The 22,112-nt window shown below is 46.0% G+C and overlaps 1 protein-coding gene across 1 annotated transcript; it reads right to left on the bottom strand.

Annotated features, from left to right (window-relative positions):
* Positions 1-359: 359 nt before the first annotated feature.
* Positions 360-21,985, bottom strand: LOC143785062 (uncharacterized). The gene is made up of 4 exons (XM_077273731.1): positions 21,406-21,985; positions 14,067-14,193; positions 10,617-10,684; positions 360-1,120 (listed from the first exon to the last, which is right to left on the bottom strand). Exons 1-4 carry the CDS (start codon positions 21,722-21,724, stop codon positions 795-797), a joined length of 840 nt encoding a protein of 279 aa, XP_077129846.1. The 5' UTR covers positions 21,725-21,985; the 3' UTR covers positions 360-794.
* Between the last annotated feature and the right edge of the window lie 127 nt (positions 21,986-22,112).

Below are 22,112 nucleotides of genomic sequence, written 5' to 3'. Positions count from 1 at the left end.
CATCTGGTTTGCGCAAGTGAAATGCTGCTGTCAGAGATTGACAACAGCTTCTAACTAGTTAACAGCTGTGGGTGGATCGCCATTCCACCCGCAGCTGTTAGTAGCACATAACAGAATATTAGTACAGCTATCGTGTGCCAGAAAAGGTGCAGGCTCAGCGCCAGAGCCAGCACTAAAAAGGAGGAGGTGACCTATGACGGACATAGCACGTCATAGATCGTTAAGGGGTTAAATTAATGCACAGGTGCACAAATGCGCTGCATTGTCAATATGCTAACATGTACATAGTGCGACTAATAAGGAAACCCAAAAGAGAACACCGAACATACAGTATGGTCATAAAAGGTCTGAGACATAGATTAAAGTAATCGGGAATCTTTATTAAACAAGCAATGGTATATGGTGGCACTAACGAAAGTGAGTGCTCACACTACAGAAAATACAGAAATAAATACATTATAGATTAACAAATGATCACACGAGCCAATGTCATATACATGTGTGATACCAATCAGAACTAACAGCTCAATAGTGGATGATTGTAATAAAATCATCAAACAATCACACAGAGCCTCAGAAAACGTCATCAAGGGAGAAGCAGCAACAGGGTACGAGGACCCAACATGGGCAGAAATGCTACTCAAGAAGTGTCAGCCATCCCCGCGCAGACATACGCCAAGGAACGCAAAGAAAGTCCACAATATGGAAAGAATAAAATTAAAAGGTGTAAAGTGAATCACACAAGGATGTACACAAAACGAGACACTCGGTCACTAGCAGGACCCACAGAGACCCTACAGGATGGCACAGACATCATTCTCCTTCTTCTGCTGTTTTCGTTCCAATTCTCTCCTGTGCGCGAATTCCAACAGGAACCTTTTCCGGCCAATTCTGTCACCGATGGCGTCACGTTCGTCCAGCATCCGGAACTCCACATCTTTAATGATCTCCTGAACACATCTCAGGATGGTCTCATGTTTCCCCCGGGTCTTCACGTTGTCTTTGGCTGTGTAGTTTTCCAGAGAAAACATGTTCTTCACTCCCATCGTCCTGAACGACTCCTTAACTTGTGACAGATGATGACTGATCTCATGGGTCAGAACCACAGTCGGGAAGAGTCCTAGGAGAGAAGCAGAATTAGTCACCACCAGACACACGAGGAGTCCACACGTCACACCATATCTATGGAGGAGATACCATCACAAGGGCTGCTGTTGTGAATTTGGATTCTGGGCTCCCCCGGTGGCCGCTTGTGGAATTGGACTTGTCATCCTCCTTCCTGTTTCACCTGGTTCCATCAGTAGTGGGTGTCGCTATTTAAGCTCATTTCTCTGGTGGTTTCTTGCCGGTCAACAATGTTATCTGATGCCTCTCAGTGCTTGTTCCTGCTTCTAGACAACTACTAGATAAGTTGGACTTTTGTCCATGTTTTGTTTTGCCTATTTGTTCCAGTTCACAGCTGAAGTTTTGTTACTGTGTCTGGAAAGCTCTCGTTGATCAGGGATTGCTACTCTGGCGTTATGAGTTAATGCCAGAGTTTAAGGTAATCTCTGGATGGTGTTTTGTTAGTGTTTTTCTGCTGACCATGAAAGTATACTATCTGTCTTCTGCTATCTAGTAAGCGGACCTCAAATTTGCTAAGACTATTTTCCTGCTGCGTTTGTTGTTTCATCTGAACTCACCGTCATTATATGTGGGGGGCTACTGTCTTCTTTGGAATATTTCTCTAGAGGTGAGCCAGGTCTTATATTTCCCTCTGCTAGCTATTTAGGTCTTAGGCCAGAGCTGGGCATCTAGCGATAAATAGGAAATGCTACCTGGCTATTTCTAGTTGCGCGGCAGGCTTAGTTCATGGTCAGTATAGTTCCATCTTCCGAGAGCTTGTCCCTCTATAGGCTTGCTATGATCTCTGCCTGCAGAGATCATGACAGTTTGACCGGCCAATAAAGTGTTAAAGACCCAGGTTGAGAAAGGAGAGTTATAAGAAGTCTGCTGGAATTTTTTTTTTTTTTTTTCCTCCAGTCTGCCTTGCTGCAGTCTTTTTTCTCTCTCTCCTCCTAATCTCTGTATGGCTCTGTGTGCACCTGACAATAATGGATCTCCAGAGTGTAACTGCGGGTTTGAATAATCTCATCACGAAAGTACAAAATTTACAAGATTTTGTGGTACATGCTCCGGTATCTGAGCCGAGAATTCCTTTGCCGGAGTTCTTCACAGGGAATAGAGCTAGCTTCCAGAATTTCCGAAATAATTGTAAGCTTTATTTGTCCCTGAAGTCTCGTTCAGCTGGAGACCCTGCTCAGCAGGTTAGGATTGTGATTTCCTTGCTCAGGGGTGACCCTCAAGATTGGGCCTTCTCATTGCCAGCAGGGGATCCTGCGTTACGCGATGTGGATGCGTTTTTTCTGGCCTTGGGCTTGCTTTATGAGGAACCTCATTTGGAACTTCAGGCAGAAAAAACTTTGATGGCACTATCTCAGGGGCAAGACGAAGCTGAAGTTTTCTGCCAAAAATTCCGTAAATGGTCTGTGCTTACTCAGTGGAATGAGTGCGCCTTGGCGGCAACTTTCAGAGAAGGTCTCTCTGTTGCCGTTAAGGATGTTATGGTGGGGTTCCCTGTGCCTGCAGGTCTGAATGAGTCCATGACAATGGCTATTCAGATTGATAGGCGTCTGCGGGAGCGCAAACCGGTGCACCATCTGGCGGTGTCTATGGAAAAGACGCCAGAAAGTATGCAGTGTGATAGAATTCTGTCCAGGAGCGAGCGACAGAATTTTAGACGGAAGAATGGATTGTGTTTCTATTGTGGGGATTCTACTCATGTTATATCAGCATGCTCTAGGCGTACAAAGAAGCTTGATAAGTCTGTTTCCATTGGCACCATTCAGTCTAAGTTTATTTTGTCTGTAACCCTGATTTGCTCTTTGTCATCCATTGCCACGGACGCCTATGTTGACTCTGGCGCCGCTCTGAGTCTTATGGATTGGTCCTTTGCCAATCGTTGTGGTTTTGATTTAGAGCCTTTGGAGACTCTTATTCCTCTGAAGGGGATTGACTCCACCCCATTGGCTAATAATAAACCACAATACTGGACACAAGTTACCATGCGTATCTATCCGGATCACCAGGAGATTATTCGTTTCCTGGTGCTGTATAATTTACATGACGATTTGGTACTGGGATTGCCATGGTTGCAGTCTCACAACCCAGTCTTGGACTGGAGAGCAATGTCTGTGTTGAGCTGGGGATGTAAGGGTATTCATGGGGACTTACCTTTGGTTTCTATTTCGTCGTCCATTCCCTCTGAAGTCCCTGAGTTCCTCTCTGATTATCAAGACGTCTTTGACGAACCCAAGCTTGGGTCGTTACCTCCGCACCGTGAGTGCGATTGTGCCATAGATTTGATACCGGGTTGTAAATATCCAAAGGGTCGTTTGTTTAATCTGTCTGTGCCGGAACATGCTGCTATGCGGGAATATATAAAGGAGTCTTTGGAAAAGGGACATATTCGTCCATCTTCTTCTCCCTTGGGAGCTGGGTTTTTCTTTGTCTCAAAAAAAGACGGCTCTTTGAGACCATGTATTGATTATCGGCTTCTGAATAAGATCACTGTTAAGTATCAATACCCATTGCCATTGCTTACTGATTTGTTTGCTCGTATAGAAGGTGCTAAGTGGTTCTCTAAAATTGATCTTCGTGGGGCGTATAATTTGGTGCGGATCAGGCAGGGGGATGAGTGGAAGACCGCATTTAATACGCCCGAGGGCCACTTTGAGTATTTGGTCATGCCTTTTGGTCTTTCTAATGCCCCTTCAGTTTTCCAGTCTTTTATGCATGATATTTTCCGCGATTTTCTGGATAAATTTATGATAATATATCTGGATGATATTCTGATTTTTTTCTGATGACTGGGACTCTCATGTCCAGCAGGTCAGGAGAGTTTTTCAGGTTCTGCGGTCTAATTCTTTATGTGTGAAGGGGTCTAAGTGCGATTTTGGGGTCCAGAAAATTTCCTTTTTGGGGTATATTTTTTCTCCCTCTTCCATTGAGATGGATCCCGTCAAGGTGCAAGCTATTTGTGACTGGACTCAGCCCTCCTCTCTTAAGGGTCTTCAGAGATTTTTGGGCTTTGCCAACTTTTACCGCCGATTTATTGCTGGTTTTTCGGATGTCGTTAAACCACTGACTGATTTGACCAGACAAGGCGCTGATGTTGCTAATTGGTCCCCTCATGCTGTAGAGGCCTTTCAGGAGCTTAAGCGCCGTTTTGCCTCTGCCCCTGTGTTGCGTCAGCCTGATGTGAATCTGCCTTTTCAGGTTGAGGTTGACGCTTCGGAGATCGGAGCTGGGGCAGTGTTGTCGCAGAAAGGTTCCGACTGCTCCGTCATTAGGCCTTGTGCCTTCTTTTCTCGCAAATTTTCGCCCGCAGAGCGGAATTATGATGTTGGGAATCGGGAGCTTTTGGCCATGAAGTGGGCGTTTGAGGAGTGGCGCCATTGGCTCGAGGGGGCTAGGCATCAGGTGGTGGTATTGACTGACCACAAAAATTTGATTTATCTTGAGACTGCCAGACGCCTGAATCCTAGACAGGCGCGCTGGTCGTTGTTTTTTTCTCGCTTTAATTTTGTGGTGTCATACCTACCGGGTTCTAAGAATGTTAAGGCAGATGCCCTTTCTAGGAGTTTTGACCCGGACTCTCCTGGTAATTCTGAACCCACAGGTATCCTTAGGGAGGGAGTAATTTTGTCGGCCGTTTCTCCTGATCTGCGGCGGTCCTTGCAAGAGTTTCAGGCGGATAGACCGGATCGTTGTCCGCCTGATAGACTGTTTGTTCCGGATGATTGGACCAGCAGAGTCATCTCTGAGGTACATTCTTCTGCATTGGCAGGTCATCCCGGAATTTTTGGTACCAGGGATTTGGTGGCAAGATCCTTCTGGTGGCCTTCCCTGTCACGAGATGTGCGAGTCTTTGTGCAGTCATGTGACGTTTGTGCTCGGGCCAAGTCTTGTAGTTCTCGGGCTAGCGGACTGCTGTTGCCCTTGCCTATTCCTAAGAGGCCTTGGACACACATCTCGATGGATTTTATTTCAGATCTGCCTGTTTCCCAGAAGATGTCTGTCATCTGGGTGGTCTGTGACCGTTTCTCTAAAATGGTCCATTTGGTTCCTCTGCCCAAGTTGCCTTCCATAGGGCTCATCCTGGTCGCCCTGGTGGATCTGGTGAGGGTTCGGTGCCCCCTCCTTGAGGGGGGGGTACTGTTGTGAATTTGGATTCTGGGCTCCCCCGGTGGCCGCTTGTGGAATTGGACTTGTCATCCTCTTTCCTGTTTCACCTGATTCCATCAGTAGTGGGTGTCGCTATTTAAGCTCATTTCTCTGGTGGTTTCTTGCCGGTCAACAATGTTATCTGATGCCTCTCAGTGCTTGTTCCTGCTTCTAGACAACTACTGATAAGTTGGACTTTTGTCCATGTTTTGTTTTGCCTATTTGTTCCAGTTCACAGCTGAAGTTTTGTTACTGTGTCTGGAAAGCTCTCGTTGATCAGGGATTGCTACTCTGGCGTTATGAGTTAATGCCAGAGTTTAAGGTAATCTCTGGATGGTGTTTTGTTAGTGTTTTTCTGCTGACCATGAAAGTATACTATCTGTCTTCTGCTATCTAGTAAGCGGACCTCAAATTTGCTAAGACTATTTTCCTGCTGCGTTTGTTGTTTCATCTGAACTCACCGTCATTATATGTGGGGGGCTACTGTCTTCTTTGGAATATTTCTCTAGAGGTGAGCCAGGTCTTATATTTCCCTCTGCTAGCTATTTAGGTCTTAGGCCAGAGCTGGGCATCTAGCGATAAATAGGAAATGCTACCTGGCTATTTCTAGTTGCGCGGCAGGCTTAGTTCATGGTCAGTATAGTTCCATCTTCCGAGAGCTTGTCCCTCTATAGGCTTGCTATGATCTCTGCCTGCAGAGATCATGACAGGCTGCAATGGGCAGAGGAGAAGCCTCAACCAACGTTCTCTACACACCATATACAATTGTACTCATATAGTATACAAGTAACATACAGATACTAAACATACATATACACAAACATATGTAGGTCATAGACATATCATTCATATAAAGGCATGCAGTGCGCACATATAAACATACACACATAATAAACACATATATATTATATGACATACTGAACACATATACTAGATACTATATATACTGTATAAACACATACATAAGCGCACATATAAAATATAGCTATACATAAGACATGTAAACACACGTATAAACGTATATAGGACAGACACATATAAAATTTGGCTTGTTTTCCAATGTGAACAGTAGCCACATTCTGGGATTCTGGCTCGTCCTGGACGTCTCTCTCGGTTTCCTGCTATGTATTGGTGTATTGGTGCTGGTTGGCACATTGTTGGTGACTGGTGTACTAGTATCGTGTTACTATTGTTGGCATTGGTGGTCGGGTTATTGATGTTCCGCTCTCGGCTAATGTGTTGTTTGTTCGGTTGTTTTGGTCGGTGGCTGATGCCGATTTGGTGCATTGTCCTTGGTTCATTTATTGGTATTCATTTTGGTATTAGTTGGCACAGTATGTTTTCCATTTGTGGGGTGGGTTCACCTGGTGAAGTGGATTCACTAATCTGAGGGTCAGGGCAAGGACTGGACAAGCTGGATGGCATGCGTGGCAGCGAGGAGCAGAAGAGCTGGATATACTACGCAGGGTCGGACTGGCCTGTGAGATACCGGTGAAATGCCCGGTGGGCTCCAGAGAGAGGAGGAAGGAAGAAAAATATAAAAAGTTTTTAGGGACACAGGCCCTTTAAAAGCGCATGAGGCAGGGATGCCCATACACAGACCTGAGCCGCCGCCACGACCACCACCCGGTGAACCCAGGCAAGTGCTGGGGGCCCTGGGTGAACTGGGGGACACACACACGCTATGGGGCCCTTGACTCGTTAGAGCGCTCCCCTCAAATGCTCACCTCTCCTCGTTCTCAGCAGGTGAAGGTCTTCAGTGTCTTCTGACTATGACGTTACTTTCTGACGCCATAACGTTACCTCCGCGCCCCCTCTGTCCTGAGCACTGCAGTCAGGAGAGACGCTGAGTATCGGACCTGCTGTGGGAACGGGAGACGTGACGATCTGATTTTTTATGTATGAGCAGTTACATTTTTAAGCGCGGAGTCAAAGCTTTTCTGTATTATTAAAAAAACATTAAAGGCAAACGACTTCACATCCGCACCAACAACGCACATAAAAGAAACGCGGCAAACACACAATGATCAGAAAAGATTGATATTGCGTCGTCTGGTTCAGACACCTGCAGAAAATGTGCAGAGAAAAAGCAGAAGAAAAAAAACACAGCATTTATACTACGTGTGAACACGGCCTCAGCATTGTGCTTTTATTACAGTTTTATGGGTTTAATAGAGAAAAGTCACGCCATTGTTTATACGCCATTTACCGTTTTTGTAAATTATCTGATCGTTACATTGTGCAGGTCGTTACAATTACAGGGACAACAATGTCCATGTTATGTGCGGATTTGTGCTGATTATTATTTTTTTAAAAGCGCATTAAACATGACAATATTTTAGGTGTTTTTCATTATTTTTTAATAATTTTATAGGAAGAAAAAAAATATTTTATTCTCAAACTAGAAATCCACTGCGGTGTACAATGTATCTCTATGTGATCAGTCTGTGGAGTCAGTGTCTGCTATAGCAGGTAAAGTATAGAGAATTCTCCCCAGGACATCACCAGAGCTTGTGGCAGCTCCTGCCTGGATGTGGAGGGCGGTGGGTTTGAGACCAGGGTAGGCTCTCACAAAAAAAAATAATACTGCTTTGTAATTGCTTATCATAAAAATATTAGTTTTATAGGAACAAAAATCTGACTTTTTCCACATCAGAATACAGGTACACAGCAATACAGCGCTATATCCAATGTGCTTGTGTTGTCTGCGCCAGGCCAAGATCACCAAATCCTCCGACCTCTGTTACCTAAGCTCATTGGTATAGCTGCCACCTGCAAACAAAGTAAGGCGAGCGCAAGTCCTTTAATTAAGACCATTAATTTATGCACTGAAGTGGGAGAACTGCCCCGCCCCAGAGGAGGAGCTACAGGAGCAATGAAGACTTCGGAGAGGTGAGTATTGTAGAAGCCGGGAGAAAAGCTGAGACGTCATGGGACGGACCCCTCAAAATCAGGACAGTACTGCCGAATCCGGGACGGTTGGGAGCTATGGGAAATATGATTGTTCAGCTAGTGATCGAGCACTAAAATGCTCGGGTGTTCAGTACTGAAATCGAGCAGGTCGGACACACAGTGGGCTCGACTAGAGAAACGAGTATAATGGAAGTCAAGGGAAAGTCAAGCAGCCAGGTGGGCAGGAACATTGCTGACATGGATGGAAACAGTGCTGAAATCGAATAGGAACAGTAAGGGGAAGACAACTGGACACATCTCTGACTTCCAGATCACTGCTGGGAACCAAAAAAATAAATGATTTAAAAAAAACGATGTAAGGTCACCCCTCGTCCCTATTTTTAATAACCAGCCAAGGTAAAGCAGAATAATCAGGGTGGGAAGGTCCATAGTTATTTGTCACATCCATTAGATGTGAATAGAGGTCACTTTACTGATATTTACAGTCACCAGAACTGAATTCGGGGAGTGTGGACTACGACAGAACTTCATGGGAATTTTTTTATAATAAATTGGTGAACAAGGGAGAGTACGGGAGGGACTTTATTCAAATATAGTATTTTTTTCTGTGTTTTTTTTTTTTTTTATTACTGGGCTAGTAATGGGGGGTGTCTGATAGATGCCTCTCCATTACTAACCCCTGGGCTTGATGCTAATATAAACCCCCAAATACATTTCTCTGACTGTCTGCCATCACACAGGGCAATCGGGGAGAGGAGGGAACATCACCAGAATTGGTGCATCTCACGTGACGCTCTATTTTTGCTGCGGCAGTGGGCTTGTATATTTAGGCTGGGAAGAGCCCAATAATCATGGACCTTCCCAGCCTAATAATATCAGCCAGCTGTTGTCTGCTTTACCTTTGCTGGTTATTTATTTAGCTAGACATGGCTACAGCATTACCGTTTATGGCAGGCAATCCAATCATGTTTATTGGATGTCTACCAACAGCAGTGAAGCATGCAGGGGGGACTCGAGCATGGAGCATGAGCATCTGCAATACTCAATTGAGTAATGAGCGTACCCGAGCACCCCGATGTTCAATCGAGTATCTAGCCGTGCCGAGCACGTTTGCTCATCTATAATTAATAGTAAAAAATTCTATAATATACTTTTTAGAAATGTTTCTAAGTTTCCTCAACACTAGTTTTTTGGTGAAAAAAATAGAGACATTCATATAAAAAAAAGATACATTTTACAAAACCCAGAAAGTCTTTTATTTTCTGTTGATGAAGCTGTGTGACTTCTTGATTTTTTGTGTTGTAACCTGTTTTTTTTTTATTTATACTATTTTGGGGTACATATGAGACTTTGATCACATTTTTTTGTGGAATTGTGATGACCAAAATATATTTAGTATATATATATTTCTTTTGCTCTTTAATAGTTTTTAGACATCAGATTAATTAATTTTAGATTTAAAGAGATCGGACTTTAATGGACACGTTGATACCAAATGTGTTTGTTTGTTAGTTTTTTTTAACATTTTTTGTTTTGTTAACTAGGGTAAAGTGGGGGTGATTTGAATTTGTATGTACAGTCATGGCCAAAAGTGTTGGCACCCTTGAAATTATTCCAGAAAATGAAGTATCCACCCTTCCTTCATCTCAGCTCCTGACATGCTGCTGTTATCAATCTTGCTTTTAGTAATCCTGCAGAATGACAGTCCTCAGCATCCAGCATCACTGCTCTCACTGCTCTGACCAGCCCCCTCCTGTGGTAACAGTACAGACTCCAGAATAAACCACTGGGAGCTGAATGTATTACAGCAGAGCTTGTGTTGAGCTTTAAGGTATGTATTAGTAAACACTGCAGGTTGAACGCTGCATACTTGTGCAGCATCCAACCCGCAGGGTCCAGATGTGACAGCATAGTGGATGGGATTTCAAGAAATCCCATGCCCACTATGCGTCCAGAGACATCCATGGCTCACCCGTGGAGACGGACATGCGGAGCGACTTTCTAGACTGCAGCATGTCTATTTCTCTTGCAGAGACGCGAACCTCCACATGAAAAATTTCACCCATAGCATGTATTGGACTTGGTGAATCCGCACGGTTCAGTGATCACATGCGGTATCAGCTGCGTTCAGAAGCCGGAAGAACTTTGGAAGCAGCAATCATGTGCTGAGTCCAAAGCGCTGCCACTTCCGGATTGTCGGCACATAGCCTTATAGTTCTATAGCTCTGCTACTCACCAGAACTGTCAATCATGGAGCAAGAGTGCCGCCCCGTCAGATACTAGGAAGTAAGGAGACAACCTGAGAATACTCCTTAAATGCAGAACTAATAATGTGGACAGCACATACTGAGATGCAGGGCAGAGCGAGCAGCATGGACCAGCAGGATTGATGCACTGAAAAGGATTGGCGCCCATACAGTGACCACAGAGGATGGTACCTGTGATATCTCTGGCAGCAATAAGAATCTCTTTCATCTCATTGACATTGGCGACAAGACAGTCAGCGCTGGAAGAGAAGAAGAGCGTCACAGCGATTCATCTGCATAGAAACATCAGTTATTATTATTACTGCTATTAACAACTCGAAACGCGCGTCGGGTGTGGTGGGTCCCCGGTAACTACTCCAGAATTAAATACCTATTACATCTGCTCTTGTACTGTTTGGCTTGTTCAATATACGTCTGGCTGATTTACATGTTATACACTTTGGCCATTTTCTAATATGGCAACTGTACCTCTTGAACTACTGTGAATCCGACTGTGGTGCTGCCTGTTTTCTATAGGTGTGTATATATATATCCATTGTTCAGTAGTTTTTATTGTCATACCTACACTGTTAGTATAAACAATATTTACATATATCTCCCAATATATTATTGGTTACAGTAAGTGTTCGGGACCACTTATACATACACTCACTGGCCACTTTATTAGGTACACCTGTCCAACTTCTTGTTAACACTTAATTTCTAATCAGCCAATCACATGGCGGCAACTCAGTGCATTTAGGCATGTAGACATGGTCAAGACAATCTCCTGCAGTTCAAACCGAGCATCAGTATGGGGAAGAAAGGTGATTTGAGTGCCTTTGAACGTGGCATGGTTGTTGGTGCCAGAAGGGCTGGTCTGAGTATTTCAGAAACTGCTGATCTACTGGGATTTTCACGCACAACCATCTCTAGGGTTTACAGAGAATGGCCCGAAAAAGAAAAAAAATCCAGTGAGCGGCAGTTCTGTGGGCGGAAATGCCTTGTTGATGCCAGAGGTCAGAGGAGAATGGGCAGACTGGTTCGAGCTGATAGAAAGGCAACAGTGACTCAAATCGCCACCCGTTACAACCAAGGTAGGCCTAAGAGCATCTCTGAACGCACAGTGCGTCGAACTTTGAGGCAGATGGGCTACAGCAGCAGAAGACCACACCGGGTACCACTCCTTTCAGCTAAGAACAGGAAACTGAGGCTACAATTTGTACAAGCTCATCGAAATTGGACAGTAGAAGATTGGAAAAACGTTGCTTGGTCTGATGAGTCTCGATTTCTGCTGCGACATTCGGATGGTAGGGTCAGAATTTGGCGTAAACAACATGAAAGCATGGATCCATCCTGCCTTGTATGGAGCATCTTTGGGATGTGCAGCCGACAAATCTGCGGCAACTGTGTGATGCCATCATGTCAATATGGACCAAAATCTCTGAGGAATGCTTCCAGCACCTTGTTGAATCTATGCCACGAAGAATTGAGGCAGTTCTGAAGGCAAAAGGGGTCCAACCCGTTACTAGCATGGTGTACCTAATAAAGTGGCCGGTGAGTGTATATGTTTATCTACAGTATATAAATAGGGATTTCATTAATGTTTTATACTCTGAGTAGATATTTATGCTTCTATTTCATCCGGGTGTTCCCACCTTATGTCTGTACCTGTGGTGCTCGCTCTTTTTTTATGTGGTTTTGTAATGTCTTTAATAAACTTTTAAAACGTACATTTTGGCTCTGTGTAAAGCTTTTCCCCCTTTTGGACTTTCTATCATCTAGTTTCAGTAAAACTGAAGATTTTGTAGTGAGAGTTAATTATTAAACTTACTGTGATATTACGGGGAAAATGTTTTATGAAACTCAGAATTGTATAAGTGTCATATAATGAATTAGCCCAGGCTTGGAACTGAAGAGAACGGGACACAGTCACTGTGAACAATGTTTCTGTTTGTTTCCACTCTCACCCCTATAATCCTTCACATCCTACTAACCCCCATAATCCCTACGTCTAGTAAGGAGCTGGTCATCTCTCCCTCCATCCTCCCCATCCATCTCACCTCCTCCTCAGAACTGTTCCCCAACATCCAGTCATCTGTCTCCAAACACAGACAGCCCCCTCATGCCTCCCTCATTCCCTCCCCTGCCGCCTCATGTCCTCCCCTGTCCCCTCATGCCCTCTCATTACCTCTCCTGCCCCTGATGCCCTCTCTTGCCCATGATGTCCTCTCTTGCCCCTCACGTCCACTCCTGCCCTTCATGCCCTCTCCTTCCCCCTTATGCCCTCTACTGCTGCTCCCTCATGCCCTCTCCTGCCCCTCATGTCCACTCCTGCCCTTTATGTCCTCTCCTGCCCCCTCATACACTGTCCTGCTCCCATCTGCCCTCTCCTGCCCCCTCTTGCCCTCTCCGGATCTGCACATTTCTTAATAAAGAATCTGCAAGAAAACTAGTCCATGCCCTCATCATCTCCCGCCTTGACTACTGTAACCTCCTGCTCTGTGACCTCCCCTTGAACACTCTCGCACCCCTCCAATCTATCCTAAACTCTGCTGCCCGACTATTCCACCTGTCCCCCCGCTATTCTCCGGCCTCTCCCCTCTGTCAATCCCTTCACTGGCTCCCCATTACCCAGAGACTCCAGTACAAAACCCTAACCATGACATACAAAGCCATCCACAACCTGTCTCCTCCATACATCTGTGACCTCGTCTCCCGGTACTTTCCTGCACGCAACCTCCGATCCTCACAAGATCTCCTTCTCTACTCCCCTCTTATCTCCTCTTCCCACAATCGTATACAAGATTTCTCTCGCGTATCACCCCTACTCTGGAACCCTCTACCACAACACATCAGACTCTCGCCTACCATCGAAACCTTCAAAAAGACCCTGAAAACCCATCTCTTCCGACAAGACTACAACCTGCAGTAACCACCGATCAACCAAACCGCTGCACGACCAGCTCTATCCTCACCTACTGTATCCTCACCCATGCCTTGTAGATTGTGAGCCCTCGCGGGCAGGGTCCTCTCTACTCCTGTATCCTCACCCATCCCTTGTAGATTGTGAGCCCTCGCGGGCAGGGTCCTCTCTCCTACTGTATCCTCGCCCATCCCTTGTAGATTGTGAGCCCTCGCGGGCAGGGTCCTCTCTCCTCCTGTATCCTCACCCATCCCTTGTAGATTGTGAGCCCTCGCGGGCAGGGTCCTCTCTCCTCCTGTATCCTCACCCATCCCTTGTAGATTGTGAGCCCTCGCGGGCAGGGTCCTCTCTCCTCCTGTATCCTCACCCATCCCTTGTAGATTGTGAGCCCTCGCAGGCAGGGTCCTCTCTCCTCCTGTATCCTCACCCATCCCTTGTAGATTGTGAGCCCTCGCGGGCAGGGTCCTCTCTCCTCCTGCACCAGTTGTGACTTGTATTGTTTAAGATTATTGTACTTGTTTTTATTATGTATACCCCTCCTCACATGTAAAGCGCCATGGAATAAATGGCACTATAACAATAATGGTAATCATTTTAAAGGTTGTGCAAGTTGTTCTCGTGTCCAGTGAGATATTGACCACAATCTTTCTTCTCACAGGGGGTGTACTCATTTATGCTGAGCACTGTCTATATGTAACACGTAACAGCTGGGCTACCTGTAGATGAGGACGGGGACTATGAAGTCTGAGGAGAGATCCAGCCGCTCCGACTGCAGCAGAAGCTCCATCATGTCGTGGAATCCCGTCTGCCAATTCACCTTCTTCTCCAGAGGTAGGAAGTTCCCTGTGTGATCAATGCGGAAAGTCACCGACGAGAGATGATGGGGGCTGTAGTACTGACAAGGGAAGATGAGGGCTGTAGTAGTGACCGACTCTCCGAGATTGGAACAGATGGGATAGAATTAGAAGAAAAACGTCAGCAGACGGTATCACACAGGATAGGATTAGATACATGGCTCAGCAGTCAGTATCACACAGGAGAGGATTAGATACACGGCTCAGCAGACAGTATCACACAGGAGAGGATTAGATACACAGCTCAGCAGTCAGTATCACACAGGATAGGATTAGATACACGGCTCAGCAGTCAGTATCACACAGGAGAGGATTAGATACACGGCTCAGCAGATGGTATCACACAGGAGAGGATTAGATACACGGCTCAGCAGTCAGTATCACACAGGAGAGGATTAGATACACGGCTCAGCAGTCAGTATCACACAGGAGAGGATTAGCTACACGGCTCAGCAGTCAGTATCACACAGGAGAGGATTAGATACACGGCTCAGCAGTCAGTATCACATAGGAGAGGATTAGATACACAGCTCAGCAGTCAGTATCACACAGGATAGGATTAGATACACTCTCAGCAGTCAGTATCACACAGGAGAGGATTAGATACACAGCTCAGCAGTCAGTATCACACAGGATAGGATTAGATACACTCTCAGCAGTCAGTATCACACAGGAGAGGATTAGATACACAGCTCAGCTGTCAGTATCACACAGGAGAGGATTAGATACACACTCAGCAGTCAGTATCACACAGGAGAGGATTAGATACACGGCTCAGCAGTCAGTATCACACAGGAGAGGATTAGATACACGGCTCAGCAGTCAGTATCACACAGGAGAGGATTAGATACACGGCTCAGCAGTCAGTATCACACAGGATAGGATTAGATACACTCTCAGCAGTCAGTATCACACAGGAGAGGATTAGATACACAGCTCAGCAGTCAGTATCACACAGGATAGGATTAGATACACGGCTCAGCAGACAGTATCACACAGGAGAGGATTAGATACACGGCTCAGCAGTCAGTATCACACAGGATAGGATTAGATACACGGCTCAGCAGTCAGTATCACACAGGAGAGGATTAGATACACGGCTCAGCAGTCAGTATCACACAGGAGAGGATTAGATACACGGCTCAGCAGTCAGTATCACACAGGATAGGATTAGATACATGGCTCAGCAGTCAGTATCACACAGGAGAGGATTAGATACACGGCTCAGCAGTCAGTATCACACAGGAGAGGATTAGATACACGGCTCAGCAGTCAGTATCACACAGGAGAGGATTAGCTACACGGCTCAGCAGTCAGTATCACACAGGATAGGATTAGATACACTCTCAGCAGTCAGTATCACACAGGAGAGGATTAGATACACAGCTCAGCAGTCAGTATCACACAGGATAGGATTAGATACACGGCTCAGCAGACAGTATCACACAGGAGAGGATTAGATACACGGCTCAGCAGTCAGTATCACACAGGATAGGATTAGATACACGGCTCAGCAGTCAGTATCACACAGGAGAGGATTAGATACACGGCTCAGCAGTCAGTATCACACAGGATAGGATTAGATACATGGCTCAGCAGTCAGTATCACACAGGATAGGATTAGATACATGGCTCAGCAGTCAGTATCACACAGGAGAGGATTAGATACACTCTCAGCAGACAGTATCACACAGGATAGGATTAGATACACTCTCAGCAGACAGTATCACACAGGAGAGGATTAGATACCCGGCTCAGCAGTCAGTATCACACAGGATAGGATTAGATACACTCTCAGCAGACAGTATCACACAGGAGAGGATTAGATACACGGCTCAGCAGTCAGTATCACACAGGAGAGGATTAGATACACGGCTCAGCAGACAGTATCACACAGGAGAGGATTAGATACACGGCTCAGCAGTCAGTATCACACAGGAGAGGATTAGATACACAGCTCAGCAGTCAGTATCACACAGGAGAGGATTAGATACACGGCTCAGCAGTCAGTATCACACAGGAGAGGATTAGATACACAGCTCAGCAGTCAGTATCACACAGGAGAGGATTAGATACACGGCTCAGCAGTCAGTATCACACAGGATAGGATTAGCTACACGGCTCAGCAGTCAGTATCACACAGGATAGGATTAGATACACTCTCAGCAGTCAGTATCACACAGGATAGGATTAGATACACGGCTCAGCAGTCAGTATCACACAGGAGAGGATTAGATACACGGCTCAGCAGTCAGTATCACACAGGAGAGGATTAGATACACGGCTCAGCAGTCAGTATCACACAGGAGAGGATTAGATACACGGCTCAGCAGATGGTATCACACAGGAGAGGATTAGATACACGGCTCAGCAGTCAGTATCACACAGGAGAGGATTAGATACACGGCTCAGCAGTCAGTATCACACAGGAGAGGATTAGCTACACGGCTCAGCAGTCAGTATCACACAGGATAGGATTAGATACACTCTCAGCAGTCAGTATCACACAGGAGAGGATTAGATACACAGCTCAGCAGTCAGTATCACACAGGATAGGATTAGATACACGGCTCAGCAGACAGTATCACACAGGAGAGGATTAGATACACGGCTCAGCAGTCAGTATCACACAGGATAGGATTAGATACACGGCTCAGCAGTCAGTATCACACAGGAGAGGATTAGATACACGGCTCAGCAGTCAGTATCACAGGAGAGGATTAGATACATGGCTCAGCAGTCAGTATCACACAGGAGAGGATTAGATACACGGCTCAGCAGTCAGTATCACACAGGAGAGGATTAGATACACGGCTCAGCAGTCAGTATCACACAGGATAGGATTAGATACATGGCTCAGCAGTCAGTATCACACAGGAGAGGATTAGATACACGGCTCAGCAGTCAGTATCACACAGGAGAGGATTAGATACACGGCTCAGCAGTCAGTATCACACAGGAGAGGATTAGCTACACGGCTCAGCAGTCAGTATCACACAGGATAGGATTAGATACACTCTCAGCAGTCAGTATCACACAGGAGAGGATTAGATACACAGCTCAGCAGTCAGTATCACACAGGATAGGATTAGATACACGGCTCAGCAGACAGTATCACACAGGAGAGGATTAGATACACGGCTCAGCAGTCAGTATCACACAGGATAGGATTAGATACACGGCTCAGCAGTCAGTATCACACAGGAGAGGATTAGATACACGGCTCAGCAGTCAGTATCACACAGGATAGGATTAGATACATGGCTCAGCAGTCAGTATCACACAGGATAGGATTAGATACATGGCTCAGCAGTCAGTATCACACAGGAGAGGATTAGATACACTCTCAGCAGACAGTATCACACAGGATAGGATTAGATACACTCTCAGCAGACAGTATCACACAGGAGAGGATTAGATACCCGGCTCAGCAGTCAGTATCACACAGGATAGGATTAGATACACTCTCAGCAGACAGTATCACACAGGAGAGGATTAGATACACGGCTCAGCAGTCAGTATCACACAGGAGAGGATTAGATACACGGCTCAGCAGACAGTATCACACAGGAGAGGATTAGATACACTCTCAGCAGACAGTATCACACAGGAGAGGATTAGATACACGGCTCAGCAGTCAGTATCACACAGGATAGGATTAGATACAGGGCTCAGCAGTCAGTATCACACAGGAGAGGATTAGATACACAGCTCAGCAGTCAGTATCACACAGGAGAGGATTAGATACACAGCTCAGCAGTCAGTATCACACAGGATAGGATTAGATACACGGCTCAGCAGTCAGTATCACACAGGAGAGGATTAGATACACGGCTCAGCAGTCAGTATCACACAGGATAGGATTAGATACACTCTCAGCAGACAGTATCACACAGGATAGGATTAGATACATGGCTCAGCAGACAGTATCACACAGGATAGGATTAGATACACGGCTCAGCAGTCAGTATCACACAGGAGAGGATTAGATACACGGCTCAGCAGTCAGTATCACACAGGATAGGATTAGATACACGGCTCAGCAGACAGTATCACACAGGAGAGGATTAGATACACGGCTCAGCAGTCAGTATCACAGAGGAGAGGATTAGATACACTCTCAGCAGACAGTATCACACAGGAGAGGATTAGATACACGGCTCAGCAGTCAGTATCACACAGGAGAGGATTAGATACACTCTCAGCAGACAGTATCACACAGGATAGGATTAGATACACAGCTCAGCAGACAGTATCACACAGGAGAGGATTAGATACACGGCTCAGCAGTCAGTATCACACAGGAGAGGATTAGATACGCACTCAGCAGTCAGTATCACACAGGAGAGGATTAGATACGTACTCAGCAGTCAGTATCACACAGGAGAGGATTAGATACACGGCTCAGCAGTCAGTATCACACAGGAGAGGATTAGATACGCACTCAGCAGTCAGTATCACACAGGAGAGGATTAGATACGTACTCAGCAGTCAGTATCACACAGGAGAGGATTAGATACACGGCTCAGCAGTCAGTATCACACAGGAGAGGATTAGATACGCACTCAGCAGTCAGTATCACACAGGAGAGGATTAGATACGTACTCAGCAGTCAGTATCACACAGGAGAGGATTAGATACACGGCTCAGCAGTCAGTATCACACAGGAGAGGATTAGATACGCACTCAGCAGTCAGTATCACACAGGAGAGGATTAGATACGTACTCAGCAGTCAGTATCACACAGGAGAGGATTAGATACACGGCTCAGCAGTCAGTATCACACAGGAGAGGATTAGATACGCACTCAGCAGTCAGTATCACACAGGAGAGGATTAGATACGTACTCAGCAGTCAGTATCACACAGGAGAGGATTAGATACACGGCTCAGCAGTCAGTATCACACAGGAGAGGATTAGATACGCACTCAGCAGTCAGTATCACACAGGAGAGGATTAGATACACAGCTCAGCAGTCAGTATCACACAGGAGAGGATTAGATACACTCTCAGCAGTCAGTATCACACAGGACAGGATTAGATACACGGCTCAGCAGTCAGTATCACACAGGAGAGGATTAGATACACGGCTCAGCAGTCAGTATCACACAGGAGAGGATTAGATACGCACTCAGCAGTCAGTATCACACAGGAGAGGATTAGATACGTACTCAGCAGTCAGTATCACACAGGAGAGGATTAGATACACGGCTCAGCAGTCAGTATCACACAGGAGAGGATTAGATACGCACTCAGCAGTCAGTATCACACAGGAGAGGATTAGATACGTACTCAGCAGTCAGTATCACACAGGATAGGATTAGATACACGGCTCAGCAGTCAGTATCACACAGGAGAGGATTAGATACGCACTCAGCAGTCAGTATCACACAGGAGAGGATTAGATACACGGCTCAGCAGACAGTATCACACAGGAGAGGATTAGATACACGGCTCAGCAGTCAGTATCACACAGGAGAGGATTAGATACACGGCTCAGCAGACAGTATCACACAGGAGAGGATTAGATACATGGCTCAGCAGTCAGTATCACACAGGAGAGGATTAGATACACAGCTCAGCAGTCAGTATCACACAGGAGAGGATTAGATACACTCTCAGCAGTCAGTATCACACAGGACAGGATTAGATACACTCTCAGCAGTCAGTATCACACAGGAGAGGATTAGATACACTCTCAGCAGTCAGTATCACACAGGAGAGGATTAGATACACAGCTCAGCAGTCAGTATCACACAGGAGAGGATTAGATACACGGCTCAGCAGTCAGTATCACACAGGAGAGGATTAGACACACGGCTCAGCAGTCAGTATTACACAGGACAGGATTAGATACACAGCTCAGCAGTCAGTATCACACAGGAGAGGATTAGATACACTCTCAGCAGTCAGTATCACACAGGACAGGATTAGATACACTCTCAGCAGTCAGTATCACACAGGAGAGGATTAGATACACTCTCAGCAGTCAGTATCACACAGGAGAGGATTAGATACACAGCTCAGCAGTCAGTATCACACAGGAGAGGATTAGATACACGGCTCAGCAGTCAGTATCACACAGGAGAGGATTAGACACACGGCTCAGCAGTCAGTATCACACAGGAGAGGATTAGATACACGGCTCAGCAGTCAGTATCACACAGGACAGGATTAGATACACGGCTCAGCAGTCAGTATCACACAGGATAGGATTAGATACACGGCTCAGCAGTCAGTATCACACAGGAGAGGATTAGATACGCACTCAGCAGTCAGTATCACACAGGACAGGATTAGATACACTCTCAGCAGTCAGTATCACACAGGAGAGGATTAGATACACTCTCAGCAGTCAGTATCACACAGGAGAGGATTAGATACACAGCTCAGCAGTCAGTATCACACAGGAGAGGATTAGATACACTCTCAGCAGTCAGTATCACACAGGACAGGATTAGATACACTCTCAGCAGTCAGTATCACACAGGAGAGGATTAGATACACTCTCAGCAGTCAGTATCACACAGGAGAGGATTAGATACACAGCTCAGCAGTCAGTATCACACAGGAGAGGATTAGATACACGGCTCAGCAGTCAGTATCACACAGGAGAGGATTAGACACACGGCTCAGCAGTCAGTATTACACAGGACAGGATTAGATACACAGCTCAGCAGTCAGTATCACACAGGAGAGGATTAGATACACTCTCAGCAGTCAGTATCACACAGGACAGGATTAGATACACTCTCAGCAGTCAGTATCACACAGGAGAGGATTAGATACACTCTCAGCAGTCAGTATCACACAGGAGAGGATTAGATACACAGCTCAGCAGTCAGTATCACACAGGAGAGGATTAGATACACGGCTCAGCAGTCAGTATCACACAGGAGAGGATTAGACACACGGCTCAGCAGTCAGTATCACACAGGAGAGGATTAGACACACGGCTCAGCAGTCAGTATCACACAGGAGAGGATTAGATACATGGCTCAGCAGACAGTATCACACAGGATAGGATTAGATACGCGCTCAGCAGTCAGTATCACACAGGAGAGGATTAGATACGCACTCAGCAGTCAGTATCACACAGGAGAGGATTAGATACACTCTCAGCAGTCAGTATCACACAGGACAGGATTAGATACACTCTCAGCACACATTGTGACACTATGTATCAGTCTCCGGTTCTCACCCAGTTGTGCGTAGATTTCTCCGATCTCGTTTTTGTCCATTTTCACGCAGCCTCTGTTGTCCACCAGGGTGATGGTCTCCGTCAGTCGATATTGGTGTCTTATCATGGTCTCGGGCTTCTCCGCTGACCCGGCCACCTTAGCATGGGCCATATAGGGTCCATCATCCACCACGTACTTACAGGAGTTGATGAAGGAGGATTTCCCGTGACCGGTGAGGCCGAAGATCTGCAGGAGAACCCGGCAGTACCCCTGATTACCCCGGGGCCCGTCCTCCAGCCTGAAGGTGCTGATATAATTCCTCATGCACTGGGAATCCATAGTGGGGTCGGGAGAAGCTGGTTCTGCTCTAAAGAAACAGGAACAAAGTAACAAGAATGAAAGTGAAAGAGAATGACTGCTACATTGTAACAAGTAAACACCATCAGCAGCAGGGTCAGCAGAGAGAGGGCCAGACCATGCCAACTTTCCATCACACCAAGCCCCTGAGCCTTATCACTTCACTTTAACTGGACACACAATAAAATGTTAAAAAGTGATGGAAAACCCTAAGGCTGCAGCCAGTCTCCTGCTAAACCCTCCCGCTGTCCTGTTCCATTATAGGGGCAGAGATCCTGAGCAGCTGATACAGGAAAGATATATATATCTTGGTACGTTGATAGAAAAATATTTAGAATTCAGAGTCCTCAGTGGTTGATACCTTTTAACC

The sequence above is a fragment of the Ranitomeya variabilis genome, chromosome 7, assembly GCF_051348905.1.
Source record: "Ranitomeya variabilis isolate aRanVar5 chromosome 7, aRanVar5.hap1, whole genome shotgun sequence".
Classification (NCBI taxonomy): Eukaryota; Metazoa; Chordata; class Amphibia; order Anura; family Dendrobatidae; genus Ranitomeya; species Ranitomeya variabilis.
This window is presented reverse-complemented; position numbering and strand designations above follow the sequence as displayed.

Excerpts from the sequence above, each read along its gene's own strand:
- LOC143785062 (XM_077273731.1), bottom strand. The coding sequence starts at position 21,724 with ATGGATTCCCAGTGCATGAGGAATTATATCAGCACCTTCAGGCTGGAG. Across the intron at positions 10,685-14,066 it reads GTCCCCGTCCTCATCTACAG|CGCTGACTGTCTTGTCGCCA; the intron begins GTAGCCCAGCTG and ends CTTCTCTTCCAG. Across the intron at positions 1,121-10,616 it reads TGCTGCCAGAGATATCACAG|GACTCTTCCCGACTGTGGTT; the intron begins GTACCATCCTCT and ends CTTCTCTCCTAG.